General features: G+C 41.8%; 2 protein-coding genes across 4 annotated transcripts in view; one reads left to right on the plus strand and one right to left on the minus strand.

The window, feature by feature from the left end:
- Nucleotides 1-63: 63 nt before the first annotated feature.
- UBR7 (ubiquitin protein ligase E3 component n-recognin 7) lies at nucleotides 64-25,699 on the plus strand. Of its 2 annotated transcripts, none has more exons than XM_081097288.1 (11): nucleotides 64-248; nucleotides 2,795-2,928; nucleotides 4,925-4,985; nucleotides 6,794-6,889; nucleotides 7,708-7,761; nucleotides 7,978-8,083; nucleotides 9,814-10,022; nucleotides 10,198-10,347; nucleotides 11,138-11,300; nucleotides 12,542-12,603; nucleotides 14,944-17,370. In XM_081097288.1, exons 1-11 carry the CDS (start codon nucleotides 99-101, stop codon nucleotides 15,034-15,036), a joined length of 1,278 nt encoding a protein of 425 aa, XP_080953414.1. In that variant the 5' UTR covers nucleotides 64-98; the 3' UTR covers nucleotides 15,037-17,370. The 2 variants fall into 2 exon arrangements, with proteins under 2 accessions (XP_080953414.1, XP_080953413.1); XM_081097287.1 differs by lacking the exon at nucleotides 14,944-17,370 and adding an exon at nucleotides 24,874-25,699 and having other exon boundaries at nucleotides 66-248.
- The window catches only part of BTBD7 (BTB domain containing 7), a 79,054-nt gene continuing 76,479 nt past the window's right edge, over nucleotides 25,304-27,878 (minus strand). For both annotated transcript variants that reach the window (XM_081097281.1, XM_081097280.1), the window contains one exon: nucleotides 25,304-26,598. In XM_081097281.1, the coding sequence (XP_080953407.1) occupies nucleotides 25,783-26,598 (816 nt within the window). In that variant the 3' untranslated portion in view covers nucleotides 25,304-25,782. The remainder of the gene's footprint in view (nucleotides 26,599-27,878) is intronic.

Here is a 27,878-nt window from a genome sequence, read left to right on the forward strand (position 1 = left end):
GTTCCTGGCGCTCAGGACCCGCCTCCTCCGGCCACGCCTCCCGCGGCCGCTTTTCCCGCCTCCGCCAGCACAGAGCTGCAGCGGGGTGACAGTTGAGGATGGCCGGAGCGGAGGGTCCCGCCGGGCGGCAGTCGGAGCTGGAGCCCGTGGTGTCGCTGGTCGACGTCCTGGAGGAGGACGAGGAGTTGGAGAAGGAGGCGTGCGCCGTCCTGGGTGGCAGCGACTCCGAGAAGTGCTCCTACTCGCAGGTGAGCGCGCGGCGGGGGCCTCGCCTCCTCGGGCTCCGGCGGAACCTTCTGTTCCCCGCGGACTCGTCCAACCCCCGCCTGCCGCGGCCGTCTTCTCCGTGGCTGACCGGGGCCGCCGTTGGTCGTGGACGTCCCCATCCCAGGCCCAGCTGCCCCTTGGCCCTCAGCCTCCTGGGCCCCCTTGCGCAGCCCGTGTCCAGCAGGGCCCCCTCCTCCCTCGCTCCTCCTCCGGCCGGCCGTTCGGGATTCGCCGAGCTTGGGCCCAGGGCAGCCACTCTTGTCTTCCTTAAATCCAGGCCTCCTCGCCGCTGCCTTTCCCACCCTAAGAGTGTGTATTAGGAACCTGATGGCAGCGTCCCGGCGGAGTTGAGCCCTGGGTTTGAAAACCCCCCTCGTGGGCTGGGCTCCTGACAGCTCGTTCCTCTGCAGTTTAGTTTAGCGGCCAGGTTTGTGTGTGTGTGTGTGTGTATGTGTTTGTTTTTGTTTTGTTTTTTTTGTGCGTGTTTTTCTGTGTGTTTTTTTTGGCGAGACGACACCAGTGCCGAATAGCTCTGCAGTCGGCCCCCCACGGGGATAGGAACCAGAGCAGCAGATGGTGCCGGCACAGGGGGGAGGCGGGAGCGAAGGGATCTGCTTGAGGAGGGCCTTTGGCGTTCGGCAGACGTGGTGAGCAAGCATGTGAGGGGGTGTGCTGTGGTGTTGGGTGACTCATCCTGTGTATTTCTAGGCACAGAAATGGATCGCGGTGGGTAGAGGAAAACTCACAAGGGCTGAGGACCGGTAGGATGAAGAGGGTTCTCGTCCAGGCCCGGGGAATGGAACTCGGGGAGGAGGAGTCTCGCTGGGGCCTTTATGTGGTGGGACTGAGGTCACAGTGCCGTTTGTCGCTCCGACCAGGCGAGGCCCCGCTGCCGGGGGGGTTAGATGGTCCCGGACCACAGGTGGTCCCGGACGCGGCTGGTGTTTTAGAACCTTCCGTTCCCACCAGAACAGTTTTCCCCCGGCCTTTTAAAAAAAAAGTCTGTAAGCTGTTTTTGAAATGTAGTTAGCTTTATAAAACAGACTTACTTAAAACTCTTTTTTAAAGAAATATATTTTATTGATTTTTTTACAGAGAGGAAGGGAGAGGGATAAAGAGTTAGAAACATCGATGAGAGAGAAACATCGATCAGCTGCCTCCTGCCCACCTCCTACTGGGGATGTGCCCGCAACCAAGGTGCATGCCCTTGACCGGAATCGACCCTGGGACCTTTCAGTCCGCAGGCTGACGCTCCAGCCACTGAGCCAAACCGGTTAGGGCAAAATTTTCTTTTTATTATAGTAAAATATATAACAAGTTGCACAAATCCTGTGTAGAGCTTGGAAAAAAACACATGCAGGTACCTACCACCCAGACCAAGGAATGGAACGTTACTGGCATTCCCAAGCTCCCCTGTGCCTTCCTCCTCCCTACAGCGGATTAGTCAAAATTTGTAAAAAGTTTTGCCTGTTTTTTATTTTGAAACATTTTAAATCTACCAATAAATTGAAAGAATGATATGAATACTCATGTATCTCTTAACATACCTTCATTTTTTAGCATTTTACATTTATCTTTCTCCTCTATAATATACTTTCTTTTTTGTTTTGTGATGAACCATTTGCAAATAACTTGCAGATGTCACCACACTACACCTCTAAATGTTTCAGCATGCATCTCCCCAAAAAAATAAAAGGGATTTTTTTTTTTAAGTGCATTGATTTTGTCTTTGGTGGAATCAAGTATTTTCCAAAATTAAAGTGTGATGTTACTTATATCAACCTATACACATTCTCCTACATTTTCATGTGTTAAAGTGGTTAAGCAGACCATCTTATTCACAGCTGATTGAAAATATTAAACTTCCTATCACTTTAGGAAAAATTGTATGAAAACAAGTATGTACTAGTCTTATGTATAATAAAAGCCTAATATGCTAAGTGTCTGGTCATCCGGTCAGCCTTTCAACCAATCAAAGTATAATATGCTAATGATATGCTAAGGATGCTCAACTGCTTCTATGACCGTGCACTGAGCACCAGGGGGAAGACGCTCCAACTAGTAGGTGAGCTTGCTGCTGGGGTCCCACTGATCAGGACTGAGCAAGTCGGTCTGGACTCGCCCTGGAGCCCTCCTGTGGCCCCTCCCTGGCTGGCCAACGTCCCACATCCCTCCCCAGCAGATCGTGCACCAGTGGGGTCCCTCGGCCTGGCCTGTGCCCTCTCACAGTCTGGGACCCCTCGGGCAATGTCAGAGCCGGTTTCGGCCCAATTCTGCAGGCCAGGCCGAGGGACCCTACTGGTGCACAAAATTGTGCACCGGGCCTCTAGTAGTATATATAATGATGTGAAACATGCAACATTGTTTTGGCACTCTTGTGTAAGCTTTTTTATTAATCTTAGTGGTTTTTACAGGAAGATTTTCACCACAGATAATCTGATTTCAATTATTTCTCAGATCACAGTATCGGTGTTAGGTAACCATGCCATATTTCATTCTCATTTTTCATTTTGGCGCTGTCTTTTAGGGCTCTGTAAAGAGACAAGCACTATATGCCTGTGGTACCTGCACCCCCAAGGGAGAAGAACCAGCAGGAATTTGCCTAGCTTGCAGTTATGAGTGTCATGGAAGTCATAAACTATTTGAGCTATATACAAAAAGGTAAAGACAGAGATTGGTGCTGAATGTTTTTTAAATGTTTAGATTCTTTCCCAGCTGCATTTTTTTTTTCATAATCTTGCTTTTCCATTCAATGAAGCTGTGTACAGGTAAATTTATTGTAGTTGTTTTATGTAATATGATTTGAGACAATAGTTTTTCCACAGAGCCTTTTAAAAGATAATTATGATACAAACTCAAACTACTCATCCTTCACTGCCATTAATTTATTTGTGTCTCTGGATGTGATATAAATATTTGTTTCTGCACATTAATTTCCAGAATTATTAAATCTTATTGTTAGGCAGTTGAAGAAATTCTGAATTGGATATATGAGCAGCAACCAAGGCCACTTTTTAGATCCTAGAAATGAGTTGAAAGGGAAGAGGCTATGATGAACTTTAAACGGTCATTAGTTTTATTTTATTTATTTATTTTTTTATTTTGTTGCTTAAAGTATTACAAAGGGTATTACATATGTGTCCATTTTTTCCCCCCCGCCCTAGACAGTCCCCTAGCCTCCCCTATCCCCCAGTGTCTTATGTCCATTGGTTATGCTTATATGCATGCATACAAGTCCTTTGGTTGATCTCTTACCCTCCCTACCTCCTGCCCCCCAACCCTCCCCAGCCTTCCCGCTGCAGTTTGACAGTCTGTTTGAGGCAGCTCTGCCTCTGTATCTATTGTTCAAAAGTTTATAATGGTCTCTATTATCCATGAATGAGTGAGATCATGTGGTATTTTTCCTTCATTGACTGGCTTATTTCACTTAGCATAATGCTCTCCATTTCCATCCATGACGTTGCAAATGGTAATAGTTCCTTCCTTTTTAGAGCAGCATAGTATTCCATCGTGTAGATGTACCACAGTTTTCTAATCCATTCATCTACTGATGGACACTTAGGCTGTTTCCAGATCTTAGCTATGGTGAATTGTGCTGCTATGAACATAGGGGTGCATATATCCTTTCTGATTGGTGTTTCTGGTTTCTTGGGATATATTCCTAGAAGTGGGATCACAGGGTCAAATGGGAGTTCCATTTTCAGTTTTTTGAGGAAACTCCATACTGTCTTCCATAGTGGCTGCACCAGTCTGCATTCCCACCAGCAGTGCACAAGTGTTCCTTTTTCTGCACATCCTCTCCAGCACTTGTCGTTTGTTGATTTGTTGATGGTAGCCAGTCTGACAGGTGTGAGATGGTACCTCATTGTTGTTTTGATTTGCATCTCTCGGATGATTAGTGACTTTGAGCATGTTTTCATATGTCTCTTGGCTTTCTGAATGTCCTCTTTTGAAAGGTGTCTATTTTTAGGTCATTTGCCCATTTTTTAATTGGATTGTTTATCTTCCTTTTGTTAAGTTGTATGAGTTCCCTATAAATTTTGGAGATTAGGCCCTTATCAAATATGACATTGGCAAATATATTTTCCCACACAGTGGGTTTTCTCGTTGTTTTGTTGATGGTTTCTTTTGCTGTGCAGAAGCTTTTTATTTTGATGTACTCCCATTTGTTCATTTTCTCTTTAGTTTCAAGTGCCCTAGGAGCTAGCTGTATCAGTGAAGAAATTGCTTCGGCATATGTCTGAGATTTTGTTGCCTTTGGATTCTTCTAGAATTTTTATGGTTTCCTGTCGTACATTTAAGTCCTTTATCCATTTTGAGTTTATTTTTGTGTATGGTGTAAGTTGGTGGTCTAGTTTCATTTTCTTGCATATATCTGTCCAATTTTCCCAACACCATTTATTGAAGAGACTATCTTGGCTCCATTGTATGTTCTTGCCTCCTTTGTCAAATATTAATTGAGCATATTGGTTCGGGCCGATTTCTGGGCTCTCTATTCTATTCCATTGATCTATATGCCTATTCTTGTGCCAGTACCAAGCAGTTTTGAGAACAGTGGCTTTGTAATACATCTTGATATCTGGTATTGAGATCCCACCTACTTTGTTGGTCATTAGTTTTAAAAGAAAAATTAAAATTGGCTCTTTCTTTCTTTCAGAAATTTTCATTGTGATTGTGGAAACAGCAAGTTTAAAAATTTGGAATGCAAATTATTTCCTGTAAGTAAGCACTGTAACTATAAATGCATTGGAAATAGCTGAGATGGATATTCAACAGAGTGAATAAAAACCAGATATTTTCCAAAAAGAAAGTACTTATACTTTTATTCTTTGCAAATGGGCAAATGAATGTTAGACTCCATTTTTCACCCTGTTAGAAAACTAAGTAACCTGTTTAGAGCCTAAAGTATAGATTATAATTAATATGAAAGGTTTTGGGGAAATGTTCTTTGTAGCGATTCAGGTTAAATTATGTCGGTTGTGCTCATGCTATGCTCTAAAGCTTTTACATAATAATAATAATCCTATATAATAAAAGCATAGTATGCAAATTGTCCCCTCGACTGGGAAGTCATCCAGGAGTTCGACCAGGGTGCGGGGCCGGAGGAAGGGAGGGAGGCCCCAGGTGGCAGCCACATGCAGTGAGCCTCAAAAATAAATAAATAAATATATATATATATATATATATTTATTTCTTTTATTTAAGAAAGAGGAAGGGAGAGTGATAGAGAAACATGGATGAGAGACATCGATCCACTGCCTCCTGCCTGCTCCCTACTGGGGATTGAACTGGCAACGCCAGCATGTGCCCTAACCGGGAATTGAACCACGATCGCCTGGTTCATGAGCCGACACTCAACCATTGACCCACACCAGCAGGGCTGCTCTAAAGCTTTTAAAGCAAAGGGTATGACTAAAAACGTGATAAGTAAAACTTGATAATAATGAATGTGGGCTAGATGCATGCAGGAGTTTTTCATTGCATTTTGGTTAAAAACTATCTTATATAATAAATTTTAGTGAAATAACAAATGAAAGAGACTAAGGGGCCCTAGCCAGTTTGTTCAGTGGGTAGAGCATCAGTCCACAGACCGAAGGGTTCTGGGTTCTATTCTAGTCAAGGTCATGTACCTTGGTTCCAGGCTAGATCCCCGGCCCCAGTCAGGACCTGTGTGGGAGGCAACCAATTGACGTGTCTCTCTCACATCGATGTTTCTCTCTTTCTGTCTCTCCCCCATCCTTCCACTGTCTCTAAAAATCAATGGTGAGAATTAGCAACAACAAAAAAAGGGACTTTATATTATTCAATCTTAATTGCTAAAACTGTTATGATTTTCTCTCCTTAGAAGGCTATTTTTAGACAATTTTCTTGTCTGCTTTTCTTTAAAATTTAAATTCTTTATTGTTTAAAGTATTACATACGTCTCATTTTTCCCCTCTTGTCTGCTTTTTATTTTTACATCCTGGTAACCTGGCGGCTTTGGCTATTACAGTTGCTGTTAAGAAGTAGTTTGAAATTCTAGGCCAATGTCAGTTTGCATAGGTTGATTTTTTTTTGAAAGATATTTTTAACTGATTTTTAGAGAGAGAGGAAGGGAGAAGGAGAGAAATATAATGTGAGAGTGGAACATCCATTGGCTGCCTCCTGCATGCACCCTACTGGAAATGGAGCCAGGAACCCGGCCATGTGCCTGACCTGGAATCGAACAAGCAACCCCCAGGTGCACAGGACTGTGCCCAATCAGCTGAGCCACACCGGCCAGAGCCAAAGGTTGATATTAATACTCATGATTAACTTTCATTACCATTCTATTAAATGGGTATACTAGTTTCCACCAATTGCTACAAATATGGTACAAAAAATGATTTTTCTTTTTTCCCTGTATCCTGGAAAAAGTATCCCTTTAATAGGAGTGACTCTTTTCTTCGTATATTCAATGCAGAAATTTGTTGAATGCAGAAATGTGCTGATGAATGAAATTATAGTTAAAATTAGAACATATTGTATTGAAATTAATATCTTTCAGGACAAAGCAAAGATAAATTCTGGCAATAAGTATAATGACAACTTTTTTGGATTGTATTGCATTTGTAAGAGACCTTATCCTGATCCTGATGATGAGGTAAGAATTTGGGGTTAACACTGGGACTATTATCTCTAGCCTTCACTGCTCAGCTTCTTGTCATACCTGGGCCTCTGTAGCTGTGCAGGTGGAATTTGGGGATCGTGAAAGGAGTCTAGATTTCTCTCTTGATAAATCTGGGCTGGGTCTCTAACTGTATCTTTTAAAAATTTTCCTTTTCTTGATCACAGTGCGCTTACATCTTTTCATGAGTTTATTGGAAATTTGTAATAACTTTCTTTAAAAAAAATATTTTTATTGATTTCGGAGAGGAAGGGAGGAGTAAGAGATAGAAACATCAATGATGAGAAAGAATCATTGATTGGCTGCCTCCTGCACGCCCCCTACTGGGGATCGAGCCCACAACTCAGGCATATGCCCTGACCCAGAATCAAACCCAGCCTCCTGGTTCATAGATCTACGCTCAACCATTGAGCCACACTGGCCGGGTGTCACATTCTGTATTGGTGAATTCATATTACTTCCCTGGGCCTGGGTTTATGTTTATGTGTAAAATGAGAATACATTACTTATTTGTAAAGGTTTGTGAGAATCACAAATGATGTGAAAGAGCTTTGACAGTTGCTTGCAAAGTGCTTACTACACTGTAACCCTTATGTACCATCATTTCATGTAGAACGAACTTCTCTTTGGCCCCTTCATCTGATGTCTTTCCCTGTCTCCTTGGATATCCCTGTAGTGGTCTCACAAATTTGTTAGAGAACTAATTAGTATCTAATTCTACTCTGTGCCAGATTTACCTTCATGTCTCTGAATTCAGTGTAATCATTAACGTACAAATTGCTTTTCCATGTTAGATTCCAGATGAGATGATCCAGTGCGTAGTCTGTGAAGACTGGTTCCATGGAAGGGTACGGAAAGCTTTTACCTTTTAAAGCCATTATCTTCACAAAAGGAGAAAAGTTGTGTTTTCTTTTTGAATTGTGTTATATTTTACATTATAGTTATTTTTCAAAAGTAACTATAAAGATATGATCAGTGTACTATTGCAATATTTATTTAGAAAATGATGAGTATTTTGGACAACTTGGAGATCACAAGAAAAATACGGTTTTCTGTATTCACAGCATCTTGGTGCCATGCCCCCCGAGAGTGGGGATTTCCAGGAGATGGTGTGCCAGGCCTGCATGAAGCGCTGCTCTTTCCTGTGGGCTTACGCTGCACAGTTGGCAGGTAGGCATCTCTGTGGAGTTGTACAAACTGGTGCTTTTGAAAAGTGTATGTTCAGTCCAGAATTTTTCGCAACTACTAACTGGACTCTGAGGTATAGAAAGGTGCTTATGATTGGTTAGGAGACTACCAAGAGCAAATTTGTACTTTCTTGGCCTGATGCAGAATATAGATGAGACCAGAATTAGAGAAAATTAAGGAGGCGGTTTTGTATGTTTTTTTTTTTTTTTTAATTGATTTCAGAGAGGGAGAGATAGAAACATCAATGATGAGAGAGAATCATCAATCTGCTGCCTCCTGCACGCCCCCTACTGGGGATGGGGCCTGAAACCCAGGCATGAGCCCTGACCTAGTTCATGGGTCGATGCTCAACCACTGGGCCACACCAGCTGGGCAAGGAGGTGGTTTTTTAATGGAACTTTGAATGATAAATAGAACCTGAATAAGTTGTTTTTAAATGTAAGATCTGCTGTTGGTTGTGTAGGGAGTGGTGGGAAATGTTAGTGTTTTTGTTATACGCTAAGAAACTGACCCAAGACAACTAATCAGTAATGAACAGTATTGAGTCATTAAATAATTTTATTTTTTGGTCATGCCATATGTATTACTTTTTTTTTTTTTTAAGTGGCAATTACTCATAGGATCTGCTGCTCTGGTCTCATAATTTTTTGCCCTTCTCACCTTTAAGGAACACTTTACCTATAAACCACAAACAGCAGCCATACTTGAGATCTCATCCTACACTTTTGATTTGCCTTAAGGTTCTTAAACTTGGTGCTCCCTCCTCCTGTTCGTACCCTTCTCTATCTCTAACTTCCCACTAGACCTATATATATTTCTCATTCATTGGATTTTCTTAATTGATCTCCTCTCCACCACTTTATTTCCTTTCCTGTCAGCAGATGGCTTCATCTTCTATTAAATTGAAATGCCATCATGTACCATGAGCTCCTTCACAGTATTTCTGCCTCTAGATCAGGGGTGGGCAAACTTTTTGACTCAAGGGCCACAATGGGTTCTTAAACTGGACCGGAGGGCCGGAACAAAAGCATGGATGGAGTGTTTGTGTGAACTAATATAAATTCAAAGTAAACATCATTACCTAAAAGGGTAAGGTCTTTTTTTTTTTTTTTTTAGTTTTATTCATTTCAAAGGGGCCGGATCCGGCCTGCGGGCCGTAGTTTGCCCATGGCTGCTCTAGACCCATCCTTTTAATTTCTCCTTAATGAAAAAAAGCTGGTTGTCTTTTCAAAACGACCCTGTTAGGGGGGATGAAAGGGGACATCTATAATACTTTCAACAATAAAGATAGATAGATGATAGATAGATGATAGATAGATAGATAGATAGGTAGATAGATGACCATAAAAAACAACAACAAAAAACTACCCTGGTACTTGTGTCTGCAGTTAAATCTCTTCCTACTGCCTCTTGCTTCTTGAGGTATCCCGTCTCTCTTTAGCATCTGTGGAGTTTTTCTTTCTCCTTTATATATAAAGTGCTTAAGTGGTGATTATATTTTTAAACAAACTGTTCAATTATTTGAACTCTTTGGATCAGCAGGCATAACTTTAAAAAATATAGATGTTTCCTTTCTCATTATTCCAGAGATTAAGATTGACTCCTTTTTCAGATTCTGAAATATTTTTTAATCAGGTAAAGTGATTTCATTCTTTAATAGGTCTGTGGACATGAGTTTTGTGCCTTTTTTTTTTTTTTCATTGAACCTACAGTAACCAAAGTATCTGCTGAGGATGATGGGTTGGCGCTGAATGTCGATGGAATAGGTGATGAGGAAGTTACCAAACCTGAAAATGGAGATCATCATGATAGTCCCCTCAAAGAGGATGTTCCAGAACATGCAAAGGATGCTGTCAAGGCAATTAAAACAGAGCAGACTAATGAACCATGTGCCAGCTCTAGTTCTGAGTCTGATCTTCAGGTAACAGCTGAAGTAGGAGCCATAAAAGAAATAAAACTTAAGCAAAATTAATTCTGTAAACTCTATAGTTTTGGATCTCAATTGTATATTTTTTCTAAAGAAATCCTTTTACAAATCTAAAGTATGAAAACATGATAGTTTAAAAAACATACTTCAAAATTTAATTTTATTTCAGACAGTGTTTAAGAATCAACATCTTAATACAGAATCACAGACTGGCTGCAAACTTCAGGAGCTTAAAGCTAAGCATTTTATAAAGAAAGACACTGCCACCTTTTGGCCCCTGAACTGGCGTAGCAAGTTATGTACCTGCAAAGACTGTATGGTAAGTACCTGGTCAGGTTCAATGTTAGTTGTTTTGTGGACTGATGTCTAAAATAAGGACATCATATTTTCATATATTTATGAAAATCATGTGAGAAGTGTAAAGCTTAAAATTTTTTAAATTTATTTTTTTATTTGTTTCCATCACCATTTACCCACCCTATGCTATACTCACCAAACATTTTTATATTAAGCAAATTTATGAAATAGTATTTACAGTCTAAATGCTTGTGGAAGAAATGCAGAATTATGCATTACTTTTTATTTACTTCATTTTAGTGGAAAAATAGCAATTCTTAGCTTTCTTATATCATAAAATTGCTTGAAACACAAATTGTTGAGAGTTACAGTAAGTCAGTGGTTTTTAAGTAAAGATCTCTTAGACCAGTGGTTCTCAACCTTCTAGCCCTGTAAATACAGTTCATGTTGTGACCCAACCATAAAATTATTTTCGTTGCTACTTCATAACTGTAATGTTGCTACTGTTATGAATTGTAATGTAAATATCTGATATGCAGGATGGTCTTAGGCGACCCCTGTGAAAGGGTCGTTCAACCGCCAAAGGGGTCGTGACCCACAGGTTGTGAACCACTGCCTTAGACCATACAGCACCTACTAGGAAGTTGAAAGATTTCTAAAAGAGATTTGGGCAAAAAAGAATAAAACACTCAAGCAACTCTGTGGGGAAAAGCTCAGGTTTTTCTGGCAGTTAATTTAAAAATAAATTTTCAGAGATTGACTGTGAAAATGGCATGCTGTTCTAATGGGGAAACTGGTTTTATTTTTTCAAGAAAATGTATGGCGATCTAGATGTCCTGTTCCTGACAGATGAATATGACACAGTTCTGGCTTATGAAAACAAGGGCAAGGTTGACCAGGCGGCTGGCAGGACAGATCCTTTAATGGACACTCTTAGCAGCATGAACAGAGTCCAGCAAGTGGAACTCATTTGTGGTAAATTCTGCTTGAGTGTGAAAATTCATGAAGTCCATAAAGTTTCCCTCACTATTGAAAAAAAATAGATATGTAAGGAGAACAACTAATACCTTTTGTTTTAAAGTTTAAGTTTGGAATTGTATAGTAGACCTCAACTATACTTGCTTAAGGGTAATGTTGCTGGGTATTTAGTTGCCATTATGGGTTACATGCTAGAATAATTCATGCTTAAGAAACCATAGCTTGTGTCTTAAGGGTGGGTGTGTGAGTAAAGAGTCCTAGAGAATCAATTTCTTTTCTCATCCAATGAGAAATAATTTTCATTGAGCATTACATGTCATCTTTTTGACAGTTCCTGAGGTTGCTTCAGTGGCTCACAGGAATCCAGTAGAGGGGAAAATAGCTCCAGACTCTAAATTGCAGGCTTTGACATGTTCCCCACAGCGTGCCCAACTTATGTTAGTGATTTCTGTCCCAGCCATTTTCTCCAGGGATGCCACCACCTGTGTGCCCCTTTTATGACATTGATTGTTTCTATCTTTTATTTGTAACTATTTGACTCCTTTTCCCATTATGAGGCTAAAAGCTTTTTGAGGATGGAGGCTGCAGCTAAATGATTTTTGTAGCCCTCAAGGTGCTTCGTACATAATGCAAACTGTTGAGTGAACAAATTTTAAAACTTAATATTTGACAAATCTTCTTTTTAAAAGCAATCACTAATCAACTTTTCTAAAATAGATTTTTATTGATTTCAGAGAGGAAGGGAGAGGGAGAGAGAGATAGAAATATCAATGATGAGAGAATCATTGATCAGCTGCCTCCTGTACTGGGGATCGAGCCTGCAACCCAGGCATGTGCCCTTGACCAGAATTGAACCAGGGACCCTTCAGTCTACAGGCCAACCTCTGTCCACTGAGCCAAACCTGCTAGGGCAATATTGACAAATCTGAGGTGATTTCAAATATTAGAATTCCAAAGAGATAGCAAACCCTTTTAAAATCCTTCGCTAATCTTTTTGGGAGTGAGGCTACCTCTGGTTTTTGAGCTTTTTCTGTTTTAATGAAAGAAGTATCATTTTTGATATCAAAATGAAGGAGTTTGGGGAACACATTTCTATGCAGGTTTCATTTAAAGAAAAATCAAAACTGTTAACTAAAAAATTTAAACTATTAACTAAAATTTAAATTCTACTCAAGTCGGGGAATAAAGAAATACTTTGTTTATAAAAGCCAATGGCCTATTTTGTTGTTTTGATTTAGAATATAATGACTTGAAGACTGAACTTAAAGACTATCTGAAGAGATTTGCTGATGAAGGCACGGTATGTTGAGTTAAAGAATTTTAATCATAGTCCTGTGTGTTTTGAATAAACTGTTTCTTTTCTTTGATAAAAAAAACAACAACATGCATCTTAAACTGGATACTTGAGAGTTTAATTCAGGCAGAGCTAACGGAAATCAATAAGAGGTGGTGAGACATCCACAGTCCAGCCACATTGGGCATCCTTCCCAACTGTAAGCCAGAAGGAATGGGGGACGAGCAGCCACACAGGACCTGGAGAGAGTGGTTGTAGCTTCAGAGAAGCCACTGGAGCTCTGAGCTACAGTCATCTCAGAGTGTTAGCCATTTAGATTTTGAATCTGTTAGGGGTTCGAATTCCTCATCAGTTGACCCACATTTTTATTTTCATGTAGAGGAGTAATTTTTTTTTTTCGTTTTTTTTCAAATTTTTTATATATACAGAGAGGAGGGGAGAGGGATAGAGAGTTTGAAACATTGATGAGAGAGAAACATCGATCAGCTGCCTCTTCCACGCCCCCTACTGGGCATGTGCCCGCAACCAAGGTACATGCCCTGGACTGGAATCGAACCTGGGACCCTTGAGTCTGCAGGATGACACTCTATCCGCTGAGCCAAACCGGTTAGGGCTCTTTTTTTTTTTTTCAAAATACATTCTTTTTTTGATTGATTTTAGAGAGAGGGGGGAAGAGAGAGAGAGTAAAATACATTGATTTGATTGCCTCCTGTATAGGCTCCAACTGGGGATCAAACCCACAACCAGGGTATGTGTCTTGACTGGGAATTCAACCCGCCAACTTTTGGTGTACAAGACAACGTCCCAACCAACCACTCGATCAGAGCATAACCTTACCAGGGAGGTTCTTCAAGTTAGCACTCCATTTGCATATGTTAGCAGCACTTACCCCTGAGAGCGAGAAAGGGAGATTTTCATCTTACACACCTGTACCTCTCTCTCTTGCTCATATGCATTCGTTACTTCCTCCCTCATGCCCCACCTTCGTTTCTTCAGAACAATAAGCATGTGTTACCTTTGTAATTAAAAAGTAATTAACAGCCCTAACTGGTTTGCTCAGTGGTTAGAGGGTCGGCCTGTGGACTCAAGGGTCCCAGGTTCGATTCTGGTCAAGGGCGTGTACCTTGGTTGCAGGCACATCCCCAGTAGGGGGTGTGCAGGAGGCGGCTGATAGATGTTTCTCTCTCATTGACGTTTCTAACTCTCTATCCCTCTCCCTTCCTCTCTGTAACAAAATCAATAAAATAAAAAATAAATAATAAATTAAATAAATAAATAAATAAATAAAAAGTAATTAACAGACCTGTCTTTCAATGGATGGCCCTTAGCTTTAGGTCAGATCACTGACAAGATTCACTCTTGGGTGAGCTGGGACTTTGGGCTGTTCCAGTTTACTGTTGTCTTATTTTCTTACTTTTAATATTCTATTTTGCTTCTGTGGTAAACACCTTTGTATCATGCTCCAATCCTTTTTCCAGTAAAATGAAAGATACATTTTTCATTTTTATTGCATAAAATGGATATCCATTTACTAAGAGTAGTACTTCTGTAGTTTTTACCAATTATTTTTGTATTTATGTACAAGCATCTTTATTTTTGGACTCTTGAAGAAGTTTTCAGATTCCTTTTTCTTCAGTAAAGAACACAAATCTCAAAACACTGCTGTTCTGAGGGTGCTTATTCAGAATGGAGGGACATTCCCCGAAGGCAGTGGTGGAATGAGAGGGAGCAGTGGCTGAGGAGACCTTGCCGGTTCTCAGTCTTTGTCTGGCTCTGCCACTCTTCTTGCCAGCCATTGAGAACTGACTGTGCTAGCAGTGTTCCACAGGCACCATCCCTCATCCTCTCCAATGACCCTTTCACATTGGTGCTGCTTTTCTCTCATTTTTTACAAGGAAACCCAGTAAGGTGGTGGAACCTATGCTTGGTGCCTAATGCTATTCTGCTAGCTGTGTAATCTGAATAGGCCAGTCTCTCTGAGCCTGGATCAGTGGTCAGCAAACTGCGGCTCGCAAGCCACATGTGGCTCTTTGGCCCCTTGAGTGTGGCTCTTCCACAAAATACCAACTTCTGCGCATGGGCCACGAAGTTTCAATCGCACTGTACGTGCGCTCCCGCATGTGGTATTTTGTGGAAGAGCCACACTCAAGGGGCCAAAGAGCCGCATGTGACTCATGAGCCGCAGTTTGCTGACCACGGGCCTGGATGAACTCTATAAACTGGAGATAGTGTAATTACCCATTAAAATAATCCTTACAGCAATATTGTTTGACCTGTGTGTGAACATTACCACCAGTTACTGTTCGGTAATGGAGTTCCCTTTCCTCATCTCCTTTTCATCAACAGGTTGTAAAGAGAGAGGACATCCAGCAGTTCTTTGAAGAGTTTCAGTCCAAAAAGAGAAGAAGGGTGGATGGGATGCAGTATTATTGCAGCTAGACTGGAGCACGGCGCCTTCTCAGCCAGGCGCCTTCTCCGCCAGGCGCCGGAAATGCCACTCACTGATCCAGGAATAAAAGAGGCATATTTCGCATTTGCTCCTCTTCCATCCTCTCTTTGAAGAGGCCTCCTCTGACCTTGAGCTTCCTTCACTCTCCTTAACTGCAGTAGCCACAGTGTTTATGCTGATTTCACAACCAGCATTCTTTCTGACTCAGCTAAAAGCAACTCATTCCACAGACTTCAGCCCCCACCACACCCCCAGTCTATCCAGGGTTATTTGCTTATAAGTTTTAAGAAGTTTGATTTGGTTTTGAGAACGTAAACTAGTTTCTTTTCTAATTTTTTTGGTCTTTAACTCCCGAGTGTGTCTACTCTGCCACAGAGCTGTTGTCTTCCAGGACCTGCTTTGGGGGCATCTTCCTGCAGCTAGAACCTCTCTAGGTCCCCTCACCCCTGTGATCGTGGTGCCTTGGGCCAGAGCTTCCTCAAGCCTGGTCTGCTCCTTCTTCCACATCCCTGCTTTCTGAGGTTGGGTCACGGCTTACAAGGGGTCTCACAACTTGTTTCTTCTGGGCTCAACCTCTGGAGTGGCCAGGTTGATGGTTTTGTGGCCTGTTATAGGCAGGGAGATTGGCTGATGGCAGGATTGAGGGAGCCAACCTTTGATAGGAATTTTACTAATAAATTTAAAGTGAAAATGTCATTCACAATTCTGCTGGCACTAGCATGTTAGGATTTCAGAACTGTGGTGCGCACAGGGCTTCCTGGAGAAAACATGCCATACAGTAGTCCCTCTCCTGCTGCCTAGAAACCAGACCAGGCGCTACCCTGTGACATCTCGGTGGTTTACAGAGTCCTCTGGATTTCTTTATATTATCAGGGATATTCGTAAGCATATATTAAAAACAAACCTATTTTGATATTGTTCTGCTATGAAAATGTTATTAGAACCCTAATAAATTATTTCCTCCCTTAACTTGTGCTGAAGGAAAAGATACTGGCTTAAGCTTACTTGTGAGCAGGGCAGCGAGAGCCCTGCTGTGGGAGAGGCAGCCTCCATAGGCTGCGCGAATGATGAGCTTTATGTATATAAGCGTTAATGCCCACAACTGGTTCCCTAATGACTAAGATCTTTTGAAGAACCTCAAGGAATGCTGTATAAAACCCCGTATTGGAAGGGAGGTCCTTTCAGTTGGTTTGAAATCTCTTTAAAGCCCTTCAGTCTATGGGGAAAACACCCTTTGATAAATGGAGTTGCTCCCCCTGGAGCAGGGCTGGGCAATGTCTGGCCCGGGTCATATAAGGCCCATGGAAATCATTGGGTCTGGCCCTGCCAAGGCATTAGGGGTAAGCTAATTAAATGTTTGACCGAACATACCAGGCTGATTTTTAAGTTGATAATTTTGTATGGCCTGTGAATGATGTTATAAATATCCAAATGGCCCTTGGCAAAAAAAGGTTCCCCACCCCTGCTCTGGAGGAACAAAGTCTGTCCTGACAATAGATGACAAACTGAGTTATGTGACTACAAGCATTTGAGGCTTTGGGGCCACAGTGGTTATTAATATCCCTTTGTGTGTTCAGCAGCCATGTAGACGAGTGTCCACTGATCCCTGGATGCGGTGAATGAGAACTACAGAAAGTCAAGGCCTCAAAGAAATGATCCATCCCATGTTTCTCTGATCACACCCAATTACAGATCCTCATGAAGAGGGTGTGGAGCTGGAGGTCTTATGGCCACAGGAGATGCTGTGTGCCCGGGGCTGGCCTTGTAGAAAAGGGTGAAAAGCCTTTCACCCTAGGTTGGAAAGCTCAGAGTGTCTTTGAGTTTGTTTACAACCCCAGCTAGGGAACTCTTCCAAGTCAGGATTTCTGCGCCCCCTCTGCAAGGTTACACAAGTAGTGGACATTGTGGCCTGCAAGTTTATATCTTCTCAAATGTGTAACTACCAGAATGTTCCTCCTTCTGACAGTCAGGACCAGGTCCGAGGTGACGCATTACATTGCAACACAGTACAAATCCCCCAGTGCCGAAGGGCTTGTTCTCTGAAAGGTACTGTTCCTCCTTTTACACTAACCAAAACACCTCCTTTTGTACCTGTTGTTCATAGCTAGTTCTCTTGAGTGCATTGGACTGTCTCTTCTCGGGGAGACGGATTTTGGCCAACATGTGGCAGTTAATGCATGTTTTATGCAAAAGACTATGATATTGTTGCTTTGAAGGAATTCCAGCATTGTATGTCCATTTTTGTAGAATTGTTACTGGTCTTATAACTGCATACCAAACTCCAATCAGGTTTCTGTAAGATTAAATAAAACCAATTAAAAATAGTGGCTTTTCAGATTGTTTTTAGTTATTTAAATGTGCACAACCTCTCAGTGCCTGTTATAAGGAAATGAGTATACTCCCAAGAGCTATTCCTCCCCTGGGGTCCTGCTCAGGTAGGGGACTGGTTCATTTCTCCTATTTCATAAGGTGTGGCCTGGCCTGAGGTCCCTGGCTTTACAACACCTGGGAGAGAGCTGCCATAGTCCCCGTTGGGACCTAAATCAACAGCAGAACAAAGAAATGGGCTTGGGTTGTGAGTGATATGTTTGTTCAGGTGCTACTGTGCAGGAGAGAGGGCTAGGAGCCCACAGGAAAACATGAGGCCCACCTAATGGTGGCCATTATTTCAATAGTAAATGTGAAAACAAACCAAAAAGTCAATATAGAGGCCCACCTTTGGCCTTCCCCCAGTTCTTGTTTCCTAGGAAAGTCAGACCAGTGGGCATCACCCCGTGAATTATGCTCAGGTAAGTGAAGGCTCCTTGCAGCCTTAGAGCTGCTTACGTACCTGAACCTGGAGTCACCAACCAGCTGTGGAACCTCAGCTTCTTGGAGCCTCAGTTTTCACATCTGTAAAATGGGGATGGACAGTTATATTCTTAGGGTCACTGTTTGTGGACAAAATGAGATCATGCGCACAAAAGCTTCCGGCTTGTGGCTGTGCTCAGCAAACCTTTGACGTACAAATGAGCACTCCCATTTGTGTATTTCACAAACGGTGTAGCACAGCACCCATCGTGTGGCAGGCATTGGGCCAGGATCCATAGTGGGGAGAACATAAACGACAGGACTGAACCAAGTCTTCCAGCATCTTAACTACTCCAGGGTTTTCTAAATCTTCCAAGAAACATGAATTCTGCTCGGTCTCCCAAAGCAAGGCTGGGAACGGAGACCAACATTAAACTCATGCCCTTTCCCCTACCTGATGCCTTCTGCTCTCTCCCTGCCGGGGTCCAACCCCAGCGGGTCCAGGGGTCCCCAAAGGTGTGGACGGAGTCGGCGAAGAAGGAATGACACGGAGACAGTGTTCAGTTGATCAGCAGCCTAGCCAGGATCTATAGCCAGGATCTATAGCCATGTTCCCTGGCTAGGTTCTCCAGCCAGGTTCTGTCCAGGTTCTCCAGGTTCCCTAGCCAGGTGCGGTCACCAGATTCTGTAGCCAGGTTCTTCAGCCAAGTTCAGTCATCAGGTTCTAGTCAGGTTCTCTTGCCAATTTCTGTAGTCAGGTTCAGTCCAGGATCTTTTGCCATGTTCTCTCGCTAGGTTCTGTCTCTAGGTTCTGAGGCCAGTTTCTGTCCAGGATCTTTTGCCATGTTCTCTCCAGCAAAGTTCTTCTGTCTCTAGAGAATGTTCTGTGTAGGTTCTGTGCCAATTTCTGTCTCTCTCTCTGTCTCCTTACATCTGTGTCTTGCTGTCTTATTACATCTGTATTTATACCAGTTGATTCAATCCTATCAATCTCTATTACAAAGGTTAGGGCGTTTCTTATCTCCATTCCAGGGAGTAAAGATTATGTAGCTTAAGCATGATTGTTCGTAGTTAAAGTGATTAATTACCCACCTGGCACTTAGTTAAGAGGTTTTATTCCCTCCCTAACTTCAGGGGAAAATCCCTACTTGGGGAAACAACCTTTCTCAGAGACCTTGGTTAAAACACATAGTGCCTAGAAGGTGAGCAAACATTTTAAGAACAGTATGCCATATATGCCAGGTCCTTTGAAACAGCAAGGATGGACCGGCTCCCGGCATCTCCCCACACCCAATCGTCAAGTCCTACAGATTTTATGCCCTAATCGTATTCATATTTGAAATCCTCCTCTTGGTTCTCTGAGCTACTCGGGCTGTCCCCTGGAGAGCTGCCAGCCCCCTGCCTGATTTTCTGATCCACTCCAGCTCCTCTTCAATTGAGCAACAGACTATGCCAATTCGATTACATTTTGTCCGTTCAAAACCCCGTAGAAGCAACATCTTCTGAGGCCCGGCAAGGTGAGCCCAGACACCACGAAGCTTTCCCTAGTGCTCAGACAGCCTGCCTCAGCCTCCACCTCTGCCTGGAAACCTCCCCAGAATCCCTCCTCGTCCAGTCGTCCTGTCTTCCTTTACCTACATTTTGAAGTCTTCTCAATCCAAGAACCGGCCTTACCGCTGCAACTGTCTTTTCTTCCTTGAGGTCCTAAAATTGCAATGGGTGGGACTGTGGCTGTCTCGGCTATTACTGTCACCTCAGGACCTAGCTGTGTCTGGCAGGTAGAAGTTGCTTATTTGATGTTTGCTGAACAAAGGAATGCCCACCTCCACCCTGCACAGTATGTTCCCCCTGCCTGGGCCACCATACTTTCTAGGCTTATTAGCTGCGTGACCTTGGACAAGTTACTGGGTATCTGCTTCAGTTTTCTCATTTGTAAAATGGCACCAAAAATAGTATGTAATTCAGGAAGGATTAAAGAAAACAGTACCTAATTAAATGAAGAAGAAAAGAGTGCACAGCACTGAAACCAGCATATTTCTCCTCATTCATTCCTGGGCCACATCAAGCCAGCCTTTCCCCCGAGCCATGATCACCCCATAATCAGAATATACTGTTCTGATTGTTTCCACGACAAAGTCATGTCCAAGTTTCTGAGACTAGGTATCCTATCTGTTTTGTCTGGGGCTCCAGATTCCTGGGAAGAGTAGATTCAAACATTTCCTCATGCACCAAGTAGAAATAAGGCCTAAGGTAGTGAGGGAAGCTAGCCTAAACTCTTCCAGGGGAAATCCGCAGTAAAGACATGAATGTTGGCTTATTCAACTTTCTTTTACCTCAGATTTTTGTTTGATACTACACAGTTAAACCTAAGAGGGTTATAGGATTACCTTAGTGAAGCATGAAGGGCAAAATAAGATGGAACTTGTTAGTGGAATGCTTAAATTTAAATAATAACTACTTTATAGCAATTAAAAAATGGAAATTAGAGAACTATTTTGCATGGTTTTTTTTTTTTCTTTTTTTTTTTTTTTTCTTTCAGAAACCGAGACTCTACATCAGCAGTTCTCAACCTGTGAGTCGCGACCCCTTTGGCGGTCGAACGACCCTTTCACAGGTGTCGCCTAAGACCATCCTGCATATCAGATATTTACATGACGATTCATAACAGTAGCAACATTACAGTTATGAAGTAGCAACGAAAATAATTTTGTTGCCAAAACCGGTTTGGCTCAGTGGATAGAGCGTCGGCCTGCTGACTGAAAGGTCCCAGGTTCGATTCCGGTCAAGGGCATGTACCTGGGTTGCGGGCACATCCCCAGTAGGAGATGTGCAGGAGGCAGCTGATCGATGTTTCTCTCTCATCGATGTTTCTAACTCTCTATCTCTCTCCCTTCCTCTCGTAAAAAATCAATAAAATATATTTAAAAAAAAAAAAAAAAGAAAATAATTTTGTGGTTGGGTCACAACATGAGGAACTGTATTTAAAGGGCCAGAAGGTTGAGAACCACTGGTCTAGGTCATGACTCCATTTCCCTTTCAAATTGAAAAATATTAGTAAGCCTGAGTGTGAAAGAGAAAAAAAAGCTCAGATTCCGAGCCAGGTCTCTGACACCTGGAGGCCTATGAATCTTGGGATCCGCCTGGTCTCTGACCCCAGCGTTTGGCACATTCCAGGTGCTGGGTCCACATGGTGGAATGTTGAGCTTCCTCTGGAGACTCCCATGCAAGTAACTTTTTGCTCAAATTTGTAAAATAAAATCTCTCAGAAGTGCCCCAATGAAAAAGTAGAAAATATAATGACCTTGATTCAAATGAAAATATATTTCCAAGAAAACAATAAAAAAAAAAGCCTCTGAATAATGGCAATCCTAGAAACAGAGGGGAAGTTTGTGTAGAAAGCTTCCCAATTTTACACTTGAGGGTACAATCGCTTCTGGAATTGAGGACTGCAGGCCACATTGCTAAAACAGACTGCATCCAACTCAGTAGGTTCTATACAAGCCATTTATTTGAAATGCCAACTATATGTAGGATAAAGTCAGTGTTACATGCTTATCAGTAACAGTAGAAAAATAGAACCAGTGGAAACCTTTGTACAACGGTAATGATACTCAAAAGAGAGATGTATCGTTTTACAATGCTTCACACAGACAAATTCAAGTTTGGAGGTACCTAAATAAAAATACTATATATTTCCTTAAAAAACACTATGTACAATTGAAGCGTAAACAAGTTTTACAAAGTACTGGTTATGCAGGTTGTAGAAAACACTTGCATAGGACATGAAATCAGTTTAAGAAAAATTTCTGAGCCTTTAGCATTGAAGGCACTTGACTTTATACCAGTAACAGCACAACCACAAGAAATGCAGTGTTGTAGAAGTACTTCTGAAGTATAGATGCGGGACATAAACAGCAAGAAGTTCAAGAACCTTTACCTTTCAGCCACCCCATCGAAGAGCAGGATCCAGACCACCTGCTTACAGAACAGTCAGGTGCAGGTACATGACGAAGCTTCCAGAGCTCATCTCTGAGAGCCCACATAAACACACAAACACAAGAGGTTATTTTCAAGACACACACTTGCAAGTAATCTTTCTATAGAAACAGCCACAGCAATATAATATTTAGAATATGGAAGATTGACAGACGGTCAGAGTTTTCTGGAGGAAAAAATATCAAAGACCTGCCAATACAAGAATTACATAACAGCTATTGCAAATTTATCAGACAAAAAGACAACTGAACATTCAGAAAACGTTGCTCATTCAACAGTGCTGATGGAAAACAGTAAAATACCTTTTAACGTGTGATGGTAACTCTTTCAGTAAGGTTATCTGTAATGAGGTTTCAAAGTAAATTACTTAGTAGACGAAGTAAACCACTGCAGAATCGGGAATAGCACCCATCACTGCTGCTTTAATAGTAACTTTCAATAGAAAGAAATGAATCAAATAATTTTTTAAAATTCAAACATTTCCCTTTGAGTTCAGTCCTATGATATAAACATGAATGCCTTAGAAATGCAAAACAAATACCTTACAAGTGTTTCATGAAACATATTTCCTAAAAGGCAGATTGAACATTATGAAAATACATATTTTGCTGAGTAGTTACTGAGAAATGTTAGACCTTCTTCTCTAGAGATGGACACATGCAGGTCCTGCTGCCTCAAGGCTGTTCCCCTCACACTCTGCACCATCACCTTAATTCAATGGACAAGTATTGCCCATTGCCAGAACTTGAACAACCAATCAAAAGAAAGCCCAATAAAGGATAGCAATTATAATAAAAACAGCGTTTGAGGGAGCAAAACTGAGAATTAGATGAAGTTTTAGAGAGTTATACAAAAGGATTCAACAAAAGGACCTTGTTAAAAATCCATAAAGTCTAACTGGTTATCAAAATGTCAGGAGAGTTTAGGTCTAGGGACATAGGCCTCAAAAAAGCTGAGGGGGCAGGTGAAAAAGGGTATGGTATGTGGAAAATTCAAACCACCATTTTTTAGGAATAATTTCGCCTTTCGTGCTTTTTTCCCTTAGGAGTCACAGGTGACTTTGAACTTAAATTGTTCATCAAAATCACAAAACTAAAAAAAAAGACCAACAGCATCCTGAAGAAATGCCAATATTCTCTGTGATCCAGGAACAAAATGGTAGTGCTGTAACCTCCACCAAGTGGGCACCCAGAGTGGTGATTGTCTGACGGCCTGATTGTCGGGGCCTCGAGATAAGATCTGATACTCTGCGACTTGGTTCTCACAAAATTTCTACACTGAGTAAAATGCCAGGTCCTGTGGCCAAATTTTACATTGTACATGTGTGTGTTTTTTCTGAGAGCAATCCTACTCAGACTTCACATTTTATCTTAGTACAGCATTAAAATATTTTAATGCTTAGTAAGCATTAAAAAAGATTAAATAGATGGGTTCAAAAGCCAGAGGCACAGAGCTATTCAACCTACCTACCCTATTAAGCACACTTCACAAGACACACTGAAAGTCTAACACCTACCCGAGCACACACAACCACATCTGTTTATCTTCGCAAGTCACATCAGCTCACAATCCCATAGGTTAAAGTAAGTTTCTCTTTGTACACGTAGTTCAGCCAGGTAAGCTACTAAATTATTAAAAGCAAACTTCATAAATTAAACGAAACTATGAACAGTGGCCACTTACTTTTATAATTACACTTCGGGGATATGAAAGAATATTTAATAAATTTTCAGGAGAATAAATGTGTGACATCAATAGCTCTTGTCTAAGGTTGTTATTGTTTTTTTTAAATTAAAAAACACAGATCAAGTTTTTTCCACCCAAATTAACTCTACTCACACTTGTTTGTAGTACCAGCACAGTAGAGTCTGAATTCAGAATAGATATTTAAAACTACATCAAAGTAATTCATGTCAACACAAGTATATAAACACACATTAAGGAATATAATGGAATTAATTTTAGCTTCTGGGAGACAGACTGCGATTGGCTTCAAAAGACACCATAACCTCTTAGAGTCAAACCTCCTAAAAATGGAACAGTCAGTCCTGTTTTTCTGTCTTTATAAAAGGGAGCCTCAAAGGCAATGCACAGCTGACCTTACAAATAGGTTAGTGTTAACTCTGGAGCTCAGTACGCAACCTCACAACGCGGGCGGACACTCCAGCAGCAGCTAAGGAGTCGGGTAGCAGAACGAGAGGCAGCAGTGTACCGGTGTACACAGACATACCGATGTTTCTCATCTTTGAGACGACTTACTGTCAGGATTTTTTAAAAATGCCAGATTATTCCTGAGTGTACATCCACAGGGTAACGTAGGAAAAGAATGTAAGAGTATCTACAGTTTTGGGAGGAATCCGAGTTGTTGACACCCAATAGAAACCTATTGACTTAAAAGTGCATGTAATTCATTTATGTGAGCTTGTAAAGGCTCCCTAGCCCTGCATAGTTTTAGAGTGAGTGTCAGTGATTCATAGTTTTATATATATGTGTGTGTGTGTGTGTGTGTGTATATATATATACACACACACACACACATATATATATATATATATATACACACAGAAAAGAGACTCCCAAACACACACGCCCCTGAGGGACTGTGCAGAAACTCTCTTCTCTTCTAAGTGCTACGGCTGTGTGTATGTGACTGTAAAAATACAAAGTGAAAGCTCGAATAATGTTGAAGTGATTTAAAAACTCAAATACTAATATATTTACATTGGAGAGTAAAAAAAAGTCCTTAGTTCACACATTGCCCTTCCAAGGGAGAAGATCTTAAAGATCCCATGTGCTCAGTGGTTCAGTAAAATCCCAAACCAGCATCCCTAGTGGAGTTCAAGTAGGACATGTAGTGTTTTCACTGGAAAAAAAAAAAAAAGTTTTTTCTCTTTTGGTAATGAAGCGTTATGCATTATACAATTTTTTTATAGGACACCAAAATTCAGACACACTTTAAAAAACATTTAAAAGAAAACATATGCTTACAAACACCAAATGACATCGTAAGACTGAAGCCCTTGTTTTTTGTTTTCCCACAGAGAGCAAGACAACTGAAGGCAGCAAGCAGTCATTTCCCCATCAGCTGGAGAGTCGAGGACGCTGGAACCAGAAAGCCCGTGGTGCAGGCTGGAGGTTACGTCGCCATCTCCACGGCGTTAGGATTCTAAGAACTCCATCTCTTTAGAGTCTCATCTCGTGACTCTAGTCCATGCTACCAGAATCTGCAGCGGCTCCGACGGCATCTGCACTGTGAACACAGCAAGAGCTTTGCAGCCTGGGTACAAAAGGCTTTTCTCCTTCCTGTTCTCTAGTAAACTAGGAAACTCCAGGATCCTGACGGGACTCCCACTGAAGGAACGAAGACCAGCTCCCCAGACTTATTAAAAAAGAATGACAATAGATTTAAAGAGACTGAGCAGGAAGATTTCCGAACCAAAACAATTATTGAAAAGAGAGGAGCATTTTGATGTGCTGTTCTTTGGAATTTCTATAATTAAAAAATAAACACAGAACTATTTCATAAGAAAATACATCTTAGTGTGCAATCCAATGCACATGGAAATTGGTAGATGAATGGCAAAATGCAAAAAAGTATGAAAATACAGTCCTTTAAATGCGGCAATAAAGTTTAACATACTGATATAAAATCAATACAGATAAAATAAATGGACAAGTGCAAAAAATTCATCTGTAAAGAGAAAAAAAAGTGCCAGCTTGCTTGCTGTTAAAAATGCTTCCCCACACAATTGTTCAAACACAAAATAGACAGATGCAGCATTCAAAATAACCCTCTTAGCATGCCATGTCTAATAAACATGTATGTACAAAAACCGGAATAAAATAACTGAGTTATCAGCTGGCATCAATAAGCGGGTCTCCAAGTTGCTGGGTTACATAATAAAATGGGATGTTTCACATCTCAGGCACAGACGACATGGAGGTTGCTCTCAGAGGGCAGACTTTTTGTAAAGGAAGTCCGGTTTGCTTGGTGACCTCCTTCCTCTGCTTACTGAATCCTCCCTTTCCAAATCCATACTTCGCTGAGCTCCATGGCCCAGGGACTCGCTGTCAGCTAGTCTTCTACTGGATCTCTCTTCTGGAGCTTCAGAGCTACATGCAGGATGTGAAGGTCTGTTAGGAGTCAGCCCAAAAGTCAAGTCAGTTTCTACTGCTGTCCGCCCCCTGCCGTGCGCCGGACCACTGCCAGCATTTTCTGGGGCGGCCAGAGGAAAGTCTGACCGAGGGGGAGGTTGCTCGATGACATCGAGGTGTATTGGCTCATTCTTTTGTTTGTGTAGATTCCCATCAGGGGACAGCGGATAATCTCTCCTAGCTTCTTCCTGCTTTTTAGGAGAGGTCTGGCCAGGTAGGTAGGCTGGCTTTAAGCCACTTGGTGATGCTTTATTGTGGCTGTACAGGTCAGGACCGAAGTATCCACCTTGCGAAGGGGAAGGGGTGCGTCTGCCAGGAGCAGGAGTAGAAGGCCTGCAAGCAGTATTTGAGAAGTCATAGAAATCTGGATATTCCTGCTGATTTTCTCGAGCATCTGTCTTTTGCTCTAGTGTGTGTTTCTTTCGAGACGTGTGTATATGCCTCTGTGGGACACACGCCAGATGCTGGGGAGGCCCTGGTCCTACTTCAGAAACTGACTGGCTTGATTCTGTGTCTACAGCAAGCTCTGGAAGCCTCCTGTCCTTGAGGGACAATGTGGACACACCCATGGCAATATCCGGCATTAGGTCATTGAGCACAGGCTGTGTACACTGCGAACAGAGACAAAGGGGGGGATGAAAGCACAGCCCAGGACTCCTTTGTGAAAATGATGGCTACTGATTTGTTTCCTCATTATAAAATACATGCTTGTTTTTAAGAATGATAAAAATACAGACAACGAAAGGCAAAAAATAGTAATAATAACTCTAACCTTCCCTGAGATAACCACTTAGCATTTTGAGGTATTTCACCTTTTTTCTTTGCATATATATGTTATCACAAAATTTAGTGTATATATATAATTCTGTCACCAAATTTTCTTTGAGATTACTATTTAAATTACTGTGTAATATTCCATTGTGCCGATGACTTATCAAGTCATTCTCCCACTGTTGGAGATTAAAGTTGTTTCCAATTTTTCATTATTATAATTAAAACTATAATGAACATACAAATAAATTACCTTTAAGGGAAGTTTTTTTAAAATTGAATTTATTAGGATGACATTGGTTAATAAAATTATGTAAGTTTCAGGTATACAATCCTACAATCCATCATCTTTGTATCATGTGTTCACCACCCTTCTATCACCATTTATCCCCTTTTACCCTCCTCTACATCCCCCTCCCCACCCCAAGGGAATTTGGTGTATCAAACATGACCAACCTTTATTATTTCTCCTTGGGGGGAGGGTAGGGGGGGTGTTGAGGGGCACAGCAGGGGGAGTGGGTAGAAGGGTAGAAGGTGAGGAAAGATCACAACGTGATCCAAAGTGTACACTAGTCCCTAGGTTCCAAAAAGCCCCATTTTAATGAAGACTTCCTGAACTAATACACGTGTCTTTTGTTTCTCTCTCTATTGAATGCTCATGACAGTGTGAGACTGAGCAGGACGAGTAAAAAAGTCATTACTGGGTGTGTCTTTTTCAAATTCAATCTCTAATGCAGTGTGTAAAACTAAGCAAAGACTTCTTGCTGGATTCACCAGCTACTAATGCTGGTGACTGTGGTTCCCAAATGAGGGCTCTGGCGGCAGCTTGGAAGGCAAAGGCAGGCACAGGACTGCTTTCCTTAATGGGAAGTCTGCTACACTTTTCCCGATGGGATGCTCCCTGCCCCCTCAAGGCACTTGGTAGAATAGCTGATTCTACAGAATACACGTTAGGGACAGACTCTAGACATGTGCTTGAATAGAGCACTATGAAACTGGCAAAACAGCCATTTATGCTGCCCAACAACCCCACCCCTTCCCAGAGGAAAAGAAAGATAAGGCAGGCACTCAACTACACCTACCAGCCTCTCCTCTCTGTCCTTTCTCACTCCCCCACACC

Source organism: Myotis nattereri (assembly GCF_964212035.1).
Source record: "Myotis nattereri genome assembly, chromosome: 1".
Lineage (NCBI taxonomy): Eukaryota > Metazoa > Chordata > Mammalia > Chiroptera > Vespertilionidae > Myotis > Myotis nattereri.